Raw genomic sequence first — 11,206 nt, forward strand, 5'->3', positions numbered from 1 at the left:
TTACTTACTAACCTTGTCATAAACAACCCTTTACTTACTAACCTCATCAAAAACTCCTTTACAACCCTTGTCATAAACACCCCTTTACTTACTAACCTTGTCATAAACACCCCTTTACTTACTAACCTTGTCATAAACACCCCTTTACTTACTAACCTTGTCATAAACACCCCTTTACAACCCTTGTCATAAACACCCCTTTACTTACTAACCTTGTCATAAACACCCCTTTACTTACTAACCTTGTCATAAACACCCCTTTACTTACTAACCTTGTCATAAACACCCCTTTACTTACTAACCTTGTCATAAACACCCCTTTACTTACTAACCTTGTCATAAACACTCCTTTACTACCCTTGTCATAAACACTCCTTTACTACCCTTGTCATAAACACCCCTTTACTTACTAACCTTGTCAAAAACACTCCTTTACAACCCTTGTCATAAACACCCCTTCACGTACTAATCTTGTCATAAACACCCCTTTACTACCCTTGTCATAAACACCCCTTTACTTAATAACCTTGTCATAAACACTCCTTCACTACCCTTGTCATAAACACCCCTTTACTTAATAACCTTGTCATAAACACTCCTTCACTACCCTTGTCATAAACACCCCTTTACTTTATAACCTTGTCATAAACATCCTTTTACTTACTAACCTTGTCATAAACACTCCTTTACTACCCTTGTTATAAACACCCCTTTACTTAATAATCTTGTCAAAAACACCCTTTTACTTACTAACCTTGTCAAAAACACTCCTTTACTACCCTTGTCGTAAACACCCCTTTACTTACTAACCTTGTCATAAACACCCCTTTACTTACTAACATTGTCATAAACACTCCTTTACTATCCTTGTCATAAACACCCCTTTACTTACTAACCGTGTCATAAACACCCCTTTACTAACCTTGTTGGAATTGATTCGATTTTGGTGAAGATCCGAATCCGGATCTGGATATGAGAATTATTTAATTTCTAAGTGATTTTTCATCGTTGAGAGATTCGGGTTGAAAACGATGTAGTACCGTATAACATGATATTTCAAACATCTATTGGGCCCGATATGTTCTCGTGGATCAGGCATTACATGGTGGAGGTGTGCGCTCTACCGAGTGCCCTTCTAGTTTGTTGTGTAGTTCAGATTCAATGAGCATATACATGCTAACCTAGGATGTGTAGCTGTCCATATTGCCCACAAATGGGTTTGTTGACGATGATATAGGAGCTTCAAAATCTGTTTAACTTCTAGTTTGAGAATGCCATTTTTTTCATTATTAGTCATATATTTATTCCACACGCAAATATGGTGGAATTTTGTGCTCCTTCCCTTTCGTAGCCTTGCTTCGACACCCTCCCTTCTCTCTTCTGAGATTTATCGTCTCGTTTTAGCCCATGCATCTAATAAATCGATGACCCGAAAGCAAATAGAATGGGTGATTGGTGTGAAAATGGGAAGAGCCATGAAGGAGCCATGTTTTTCTATTGGTAGTTTTGTCGTCAGGTCGGAATGAAATGGAGCAGTGACTGTTCAAAGCACCAGCTTGAGGTCATGCTCGGTCAGATCAACCGTGAGAACGAGACCATCAAAGACCTCCAACAACATCTCACCTGTGGTATATCATAACATAAACAGTTAATCTCACACCGAGTGACTTTTTTTGTCCCAACCAAACTACCTTTCATGTGTCACACACTGTATGCATGTCGTAGCACACACAATGAAATTTTTTTTACAAATAACATTCTCATATATGCTGATGGCACCAATGTTTTGTATCGTGATTTTGGTGAAGATCCGGATCCGGTTCCGACTCCGAGAATTTTTTAAGTGATTCTTCACCAATGAGAGATAGGGCCAAACACAATATATAGCACGATATCTCAAAAAGTTGTGGACGGATTCGGACTAAGCTTGGTGGACACTTTGGGTGTCTGGCAAGGACGAATCTATTCGATTTTGGTGAAGATCCGGATCTGGATCTGGATAGGATAATTATTTAATTTTTAAAGTGATTCTTCACCATTGAGAGATTGGGTGAAAATACCATATAGTGGTGTATAGCATGATATTTCAAACATGTACTGGGCCCGATATGTTCTCGTGGCTCAGGCATTACATGGTGGAGGCATGTTCTCTACCGAGTGCCCTTCTAGTTATTTATGTTATTTGATTGGTATTGTAGTGTGTAATGTTGTGTTTTTGTTACGGCGTCCCCAACATCAGCAAATTGCTTCTCGGGATCGACACCAACTTCTTTTTGTTTTGCATTGTATTTGAAGAAGGGAATAAATGTTGACTGAACTGAAATTGAATTGAATATCACGTAATCCAAGTTTCATTTTCTCTGCAGTTCATCCAATCTGTTGTTGTAATTTAATTATCTATCAATTTGCTCGCACACAATTTTACATCACATCTCAAATTAAAATCCATATGCATTTGAACTTATTTGGTGGCAGGGTCTGTGTGGCCATGAGAATGACCCAATGTGGCCATTATTGTAAAATCACATTTCAAACGGTCAGCTCTCTTCTAATCTCAAAATTGATCTCAGCAGTAGCAAGCAGTTCTACCCTCCATTTCCAAATATGATGTATACATGACGATATATAGACAAGTTTTTCCAGTCTACATGTTGCCTTATTGACCTTTTTCCTTCTGTCACGGCTCCCTAAGTCGGGCAGTTTACTGCAGGTGAGCAGCTAAAGCAGGAGTTTGGCAGCTTGATCGTGGGGAAACAACAAGAGGACCCTGGTTGTGGCATCATTTGCCCAACGCAGGTTGATTGGAATCTGCCAAAGAAACAGAAGGATCAAGTCACTCAGGAGCGAGACCAGCTGCATCTCAGCAGATACTGGCTCATACAGGAGAGGGACGAGCTGGAATATCAAGTGAAGCAACTTGTGGATCAAAGAGACAAAGTTACAGAAGAGAATGACCAGCTTGATCGTCACAGGGACCGGCTCAAGAAACAAATGGAACTTCTTGTGAACCAGATGAATACAATTGCACAAGACAGGAACCAATTGTGTCACGAAAGGGACCAGCTCAAGAATGAAATTGACCAACTCGTACACCAAAAGGGAAGAGAGATGCTCAGTGTTGAGGGAAATGAGCTCAGGCATAGGATTGAGACACAAGCAGAAGACAGAACACAGCGGGCGGTCAATGTTGCAAAGTCCAAAGATCGAAACAAGGTAAATATTGTTTTTTTTTCATATTAATAATAGTTTTTACAAATAAACGACATGTATACTTGTGACCCACTCCTCTTGCAAGGAGTCCTCGATGAACCATGTTTCAAACTTGCTCTTTCTTACACAGTGCAGTAGCTAAATGAATGCTGGGGTTACCAGGATAGCTCCAAGGTAGCATATTTACCATTGAGCTGATAACAATTGTGGCAATATTCATGTTATTTGGTGATTATTTATTATTGCAGATGGAGTTAGGCCAAGAGAGACTGGTGCTAGAGACTGCACTGGAGGAGCTTCGGGCTGCAACTGCTCTGGGGGAAGAGAATGAGCGACTGCTACAGCAAATGGCAACCCTTCAGGCATGAATGGAGTACTTGTGGGGAACATAAATTATGGTGCTGGAGTAGTGCGATGGGCGGGGTAGGATGGGGGGTGGAAAAGGAAGTCTTAACGAGCAAGAAGAAAAAAAAGAATGTCGTATGAGCACTGTACACGAGCTAGTATTGGAAACCCACCACCAGCACACAGTGGTCACATTGATCTGCAGAAGCTCACATCAATATTGTACTCATCTTCGATGACTGCTCCATTCGTAAACAACAGCTATTTACTTATTAGGTGTGCAAAACAACTTGATATGTGTCCCTTTCCTCTGTTTAAACACCATAAGGGCTGGCAGGATAGCCTAGGCCTAGGGGTATGTACTCTCACCACTGAGCTGTCGAGCCTGGGTTGGAATCTTGGCCCAGCTATAAAGTATCATTAGTGGGGTGGCATATGTTCGTGAAAAAAGTACCGTGGGCATTTAATGAGATCAGCAAACCGCCTATCTAATCGTCTTTATTAGTCCCAAAACGATTTCAAAAAAGTTGGTGGGCGTCTCAAAAACGTGTGGAACAACACCATTTTACGATGCCATCAAAATGGCCGTCACGGACGGGTTGCTTTAAAACAGATTTCCAGTCATCATTTTGAAACGACTCGACAAATTTTAATGATTTTGACACCGAAATGTTCAGGACGGTGCTGCAGAACTGTTGATACAATTTTCAGACAATATTCTACAAACAACTGATGAAATGTATACAAAAGAGTAAATATGGGTGTTAATCAATCATGGTCATTGATGCGTTCAATTTCCACCAAACCTGATACCGTAGGGTCACCTCGCTTTGCATCCTGACTTCCTTCTATCTGAAATCTCACCAATGTCCGCCCAAGGAGTGAGACGTAGTCAGGTAGATACACGTTAGTGAGGGGCTTTCAAAGCAACTGTCCTTGCACATTGAAAGATGGACATACTGGACTTGATGGCTTTGTGTGTTTTGGGGGCAAATTGCATTCAAACAGCGTCACGACTGTGTTTGGTATGTTCTTCATAGAACATTCTGAAGGATGACCTGATAAATGTGCATGATCTTTCTTGTCACCAAACTGAATTCGTTGAGAGATTGCCATCACTGTGGCATGGAGTGTCCATTTTTTACCAACAGGTGTATCCTCTGCAGTCCACATTGTCTGTAGCAAAAACAGATATGCCTTCCATTGACAAAGCTTGGAGGAGAGTACATTTCATCATTCAGCAGCATTTCCTCAATAACACGATTTGCTATTTGTGGGTCTAACCTGAGAAGACGGCTGTAATCCACAGACAGTCCAAATCCATGCAGAAGATTGATTTAAAAATTTTTTGCCTGTGATATGTTTGTCGAATTGCTAAACCAACAGCCAACTTTTGTGGCATTTCATTTGTGTACCTGACGGTTTGTGAGCAAGTGTTTTTCACCTGTCGATTAGTCGTATATACATCGTCATTGTACTTTGAGCCAAGCTTGCAGCACGCTTGTTCACGTCTGCAGATTTTGCTTCTGCAGAGAGTGTGGTGCCTGGACCTTGCGGTACACGTCTGAAGAAACTGTACAACTCATTTGGCACATGACTTTCGTTGGAATCAGCAAAAGAGCCAGTAAACTCCTACTTTTTACATTTACCAATGGCTTTTCTGAGCACGAGTGCTGCATTACATAACGACTTCACCTCACTATGTACGTCTGTTTCATTACATCCTGCCATCTGAATTGCGTCATCTCTTGTTTTTAATGCTCACATGATCAGGTTTGTTCTCTTGTTTTTGGTTTATGGAAGTCCACTTCAGGAATCCTTGTTTCAATGAATAATTTCAAAAGTCTCGACGTCTACAGTCAGGGTTTGTCACGTTTTTCGCTGATTTAATGTTTATCAAAACCTCATGCAAAATTCCCATGTTCAGTATTTGTCCATCCAGCAGAGCACATTCGAATAAGCACAAAAACTCAATGTCTGCAGATACTTCATCTGCTGCATTTTTTTTGTTTTAAAAAAATCATTGCATCTGGGTGATCAATGGACTTGCGAAGAACATTCGTAAGATGGTTAGTGGAGCATCCATTTATGGTGGACTGCGTCTATTGCACAAGTATCATTTGGATCCATGTCCGTGCAAAGTTTCCGTTTGAGTTGGTCATCTGCACTCTTTTTCAATTGCAGTTCTTAAATTGTTTTCTGCTCGTTTCGTTTGCACATCATGTAAGGGGTCCCTCACAGACCCTTTGCATTCACAGAAGAAAGAGTTTTGTCGTTGGGCTCTGATTTTGAGTGAGTAAACACATTGCTATCTGATGCATTCTGATTGCTCTCTTTTTGAGTGGCTTTGGCATCGGATTTTTTTCTTTGTTGTCGCACATGATTCCATCTGGACCGAATCTTGGAAACAGGTTCTGTGCCATGTTGCCGATTTCGACACGAATATCCAGTATCGGTGTCTGCATCAGCACAAAGTCTTCTCAATCCTCCGGATATCATCACCGCATGATGCACCATTGTTTATACTCTCTGGAATTGTTTTATATGCCCTTGGTCTTTCAACCAGTCTTTCTCCTGCTCTATGTGTTTGACATATTATCCAGAATTTGTAATTTTTTTCATATCTTGCCACGTTTTGGGCTGGCACAGAAAGATGGGCATCACACTCCAATTACTGGTCATAGTGTTGTGGGCCGGGGTTCGGGGGCGATAAATGACCACTAGGTGGAGCAGTAGAGTAGTCTCCCACCGAACACCCGGAATTTAGGTCGTGACCCTCGGACAACTCCGAAAGGTCACTGGTCCCTTAGCGGACCATGGACGCCAACATTTCGACCGCGTGGCGTTGGGTTAATTGTCTCGATCTCCAATATACCTAAATAACCATGCAGTCTAGCTACCGGGGAAACAACTTTTTGAGATATCGTGCCATATATCGTTTTTGGCCGCATCTCTGAATGGTAAAGATTCACTTGAAAAATTATATCGCAGTCAGCACTGTGGGAGGTAGATGTCAGGAGAACACTTTTGAGATGAGACCATCTCATAATGATGAAGTCTAGTTGGTGCCTGTGGTTTGGTTGAGGATGTCTCCATGACACCTTGTGTTTGGGGCTTCCTCTGTAACAAGGAATTGGTAATACAAAGGTCTTGATAAATGCGCAGCTCGAAGAGTCGCTGCCCATTCTCATTGATTTTACCAATTCCGTACTGTCCCAGACATGAAGGCCAGGGGTCATGATCAGCACTCACTCTCGCATTAAAATCACTAAGTAACAATAGCTCATCCTGTCTAGGAATCTGGCTCATGATGGACACAAGCTTGTCATAGAACTCATCCTTCACTTCTTCAGCAGAGTACAGGGTTGGTGCATAAACACTGATGAAGTTAACAGACCCATCAGATGTGTAGAGTTGGAGCCAAAGGATCTCTGTTCCTTTGTCACTCAGCTCTCTTATCTTCAGCAATGAATTATTGACGGCAAAACCAACACCATACTCTCTAGTTTCTTTCTGTCCTTTCCCTTGCCAGAAGAACATGTAGTCCTTTTCATGCAGGGTAACAGAGTCGGCCAAGCATGTTTCCTGGAGTGTAGCAATATCAACTTGAAGGGTCCTGAGCTCATTGTTGATCGATGAAGTCTTGTGGACGTCATTTATATCCTGGAGGTCTTCAGACAGACCAGACCTCATGGTGCATACATTCCAGCATCCCAACTTGAGTGCTGGTGTCTTTCTTCTATTGTTTCTTATTTTGCCTGGTGCAAGATTTTCAGTCCAGTTTTCAGGTTTAAAAAGCCCAAAGCTCCACACACCCAGTGGGGCAGGTGAACTGTGCTGAGACAGCACTTTACTGGCTGGAGACCTCCCAGCTTGAGGCATGCGGTAAATATAAACATCTCTCCCACCGGCGGAAGCCACCCCTGGCGCCATGCTCTTGCCAATCAAGTGCTTATAACCGGTAAACTGCTGCACCACGTGTTTTGCTGATGCAGCAAGGCTAAGCTGGAGTGTCCTCTCCAGGACGCAAACCTGGGCAAATCGATATGAAGGACCAGTTATTGCCCATGCAACAAGTCCCCCCCTCTCCATGTCACTGATGAAGTCCAAAGGAAGGGCCCAAGCCAGTACAGTTTGACACCTGTTGCATCTCAGGAGCTTGTAGAAGGATGTTGAATTCCACATCAGACAGCTTTAGGGACTCCAACTCTATTCCTATCCTATTCCTATCCTATTCCTATTCCCATCTGTTCCTTTTATAAATGTTGGCATTTCCAATTTCCTCCCTCCCCACCCCTCCCTACCGAATGCTGTGTACGTGTAATAAATAGATTTCTTTAAAAGGGGTCACATGATCACATCTATTTACATGAGGATGAGGTCCTGCACAATTTGCTTCAACAATAATATACATACGGTATATGGAAAGGTGAATTTGGAATGCTCTTTTCAATAACTGGTATGACCCCCTGTGAACCTCAATGAAAGCATCACCAGACCGTTCTGGGCCCTTTTCCCTTGTAAATTATGCATCTTATTGTACGTTACAATCCACATGGCCTTGCCTTACGACATGACAGAGATCTTACGGCAGGCAGTGAGTTTTATGGGAGAGTTTCTCACTCTGCGCATGCACAAATGGCGTTCAACAGGTTGTGGTGTATTGTGGTTGTATTAATTTTAAATCAGATTTAAAAAAAAGACATTTTGTTTTGGTATGGGTGCAGTCAATACCAAGAGAGAATGTCGCTTCCTTCCCTTCCGTTGGAATCATTGTAATTGCTTCAGCCATTATTGTGCTCGGCACGATGACATTTATCAACGATTTGGTGGATGAACAATTCGGCGATTTTGTGATTTCTTACATTTTGTACTTTAGTGTTGTATTCTGACATCTTTTTTCATTCTTGTTAGTTATGAAAATGTTTGAGAATAACGCTAAGGCTTTAATGGCGTATGAATTCACTCCATAGTGGCTTTTCAGCAAGTCATTTTGTACACATTTGATGGGGCAGCCATTTTTTTCCTGTGCCATCCCTACTTATGGAGGGTTAGGGTTAGGACTCCTCCAGGAGCCTCGACTATGTATACAAAAAATGGGGTTTGAACCTGGGAACCCAGCTTCGTGGGCTAAGATGGGAATTATAGACAGGCCAATCCACCTTTCCATTTGTTCATAATAAACAGGTGTTCTTGCATCACACGCAATAAAAAGATGGCCTTGCAAAACACGGGATGCAGCAGTTTACCGGTTATCAGTAATTGATTGGCATACAGCGTGGCACCAGGGGTTGCTTTTGCCAGTGGGAGAGATTTTTGTAATTACCGCATGCCTCAAGCTGGGCAGTCTAAATACAAACCATTAATTCAATTTTTGTAAATCATTCAAGTTCATCATCAAAGGATGTGCATTCCGTAATGTCAAAACAGGTGCATCCACATCGAGTCGTATGCAGACTTTTAAAAAATCGTTGGAATATATAATGTCATTAGACTCTCAAGCGATGCTGAGCCTTACACTACCATCTGTGACATAAAATGGTTGACATGGTACTCGTACGAAACAACCTATTGGACAACTGCAATTCTGAGAAACATCACAATAAGAACCATGGTCAAACTACAAGTACGAATTGACGAGATCCTACACATTATTCGAACCTATGAATCGAGCAACCGCTCAATGTAAATTGGAATTATCATTATAAACGATTAAAAGGTGAGTTCTCAGTATTGCGACAGCAAACCTGACACTTTGACCTCTGGCTCTACCCACCTCTTCCTTTTCTTTCTTTTTCCCCCCCATGACCTATCACAGCTGGAGCTGGCAGAGGTCCATCAGAGGCTTGATGCTGTGCAGGGCATGGCGGATTCAAAACTGGACCCGGCAGAGGTCTTCTTTTTACTGCGAGATCTTCAAAGAGAGCTTCGATCTTCCACTACTGAGGAAGATGGTAGAGGTCAGCTATTTCAAGAAGAGGAGGAGAAATATTTTACCAAAAGGTAAAAGTGATGGTGGAAACACAGAGAAATCCTGTATATTCTCACAATCTATTTGCTGGTATTTTACATTGGACGTGGAGACTGCACTTGATGGAAGGAGTTGAGTAAAATTATTGCAGCTGTCTAGTGTTGGTTCATATTGCAGACCCACCACCTAACGAGAACCACAATCATAAGAAGCCATGCCAGGTGGTACCAAATAGAAAAGTACAATTTTTGCTCCTTTTGCCTCCAAGCCCAACACATGAACTCACTCCCAGCATGGCAGAACTGCACCACTTGGCCCACGGTGTGGTGAGCGCGGCACAACTTGGGCGCAACATGGCGGTTGCACAAGCAAGGCATGCAGAGCAGCAACGGAATAATGCAGAGCACCGTCTGTCTCTCTGCCTTCAGGAGATGCACACATTGCAGGAAAGAGCAAACTACACAGAGGTATCAATCATTCTTGTGTATTTCAATGATTTTGTTCATCTTCCTGTTGTTGTAGAATAAAAAATAAATAGTACCATTGTAAATAGCTAAAATAGAATGATATTGTAAATAGAATAATAAATAAATAGCTAATGATCGATTTACTTGGACCAAAAATGACTGTTTAATCATTGAGATGCCTGTTTGTAAAGCCTGTCTCTTTGGGGTATGCCTGGTGTTGGCTTAATGGTGAGGGTGCTGGGCTTTGGATCGAGGGTCCTGAGTTCAAAATCCCGCTCAGCTGCTGAATTAATACCAGGTGGGGTTAACTCAGCCTGTCATCCTTCCGAGGTCGTCAAAATGACTGCCAGCATTCACTCTTTCATTCCTCTTTTTTTTCCACCTTTAGAACAAACACAGGTCTTCAAAACGTTTTTTTCCGCCAGGTGTTCAAAACAGCTGTTCACCACCACCTCCTATCTTCCACCATCCAAAACCTCGATCTTTTCTACCTCGTTAATCCACCCCAAACCTACCTACTTCAAATTCCCTGCTTTCCTTCCTGAAAGTCCCTGCAGTGTAAGGACCTGAAAGTCCCTGCAGTGTAAGGACCTGAAAGTCCCTGTAGTGCCCATCTTGTTTACCCGTGTATCCCGCCCCCATCCCTCTCCCTTCCACAGATCTCCTCATGTCTCTGTTCCACACTGTTTTTTTCCTTCGGTCTCCTGTCCCCTCGGTTGTGTGTTTCTGTGTGTTTGCTCTCATACAAGCCTCAACAGTGTTCACAAAAACAAAGCACTCCAACGGAACAGTTGTTAAGGAACAGCTGCCCCAATGGATGGGATAAGGCTGCAATGGAGCTGTCTGCCAGAGTTTTGGAAAGCAGTGCAGGATAGGAATGTTTGGATCCAGAAATGGCATTACAAGGAAACAGGCATATTGACAAGCACGTATACATTTCCCCTTACCATGACCGAACATACCCACCCCGGTAAACGTACAACATTCACATACCTCAGAATATGCTACTGGATCTATATACAACCATGGAAGAACACAGAGTTTTGGGGATACAGGGAAGAAGAGAATGCAAAGGTAGAAAGAAATAGATCCGGGTCTGGGGCATGCCTGGTGTTGGCTTAATGGTTAGGGTGGTGGGCTTTGGATCTGAGCATCCTGAGTTCAAATCCCCCTCGGCTGTTGAATTAATACCAGGTTGGGTTGACTCTGCCTG

The 11,206-nt window shown here is 42.4% G+C and overlaps 1 protein-coding gene across 10 annotated transcripts in view; it reads left to right on the top strand.

Moving 5' to 3' along the window:
- The window catches only part of LOC147012547 (uncharacterized), a 68,304-nt gene that overhangs the window by 48,067 nt on the left and 9,031 nt on the right, over positions 1 to 11,206 (top strand). For 7 of the 10 annotated variants that reach the window (XR_015051396.1, XM_085855659.1, XM_085855660.1 and 4 more), the window contains 5 exons: positions 1,505 to 1,628; positions 2,693 to 3,213; positions 3,459 to 3,572; positions 9,374 to 9,558; positions 9,795 to 9,993. Coding sequence is in view for 9 of the 10 variants with exons in the window: in XM_085855659.1 (XP_085711785.1) it covers positions 1,505 to 1,628; positions 2,693 to 3,213; positions 3,459 to 3,572; positions 9,374 to 9,558; positions 9,795 to 9,993 (1,143 nt within the window). In the remaining variant the exon portion in view is untranslated. The remainder of the gene's footprint in view (positions 1 to 1,504; positions 1,629 to 2,692; positions 3,214 to 3,458; positions 3,573 to 9,373; positions 9,559 to 9,794; positions 9,994 to 11,206) is intronic. The other 3 variants (XM_085855656.1, XM_085855657.1, XM_085855661.1) reach the window with 1 other exon arrangement.

Source organism: Eptatretus burgeri, chromosome 14, assembly GCF_056783735.1.
Source record: "Eptatretus burgeri isolate ZD-2024b chromosome 14, Ebu_testis_v1, whole genome shotgun sequence".
NCBI lineage: Eukaryota > Metazoa > Chordata > Myxini > Myxiniformes > Myxinidae > Eptatretus > Eptatretus burgeri.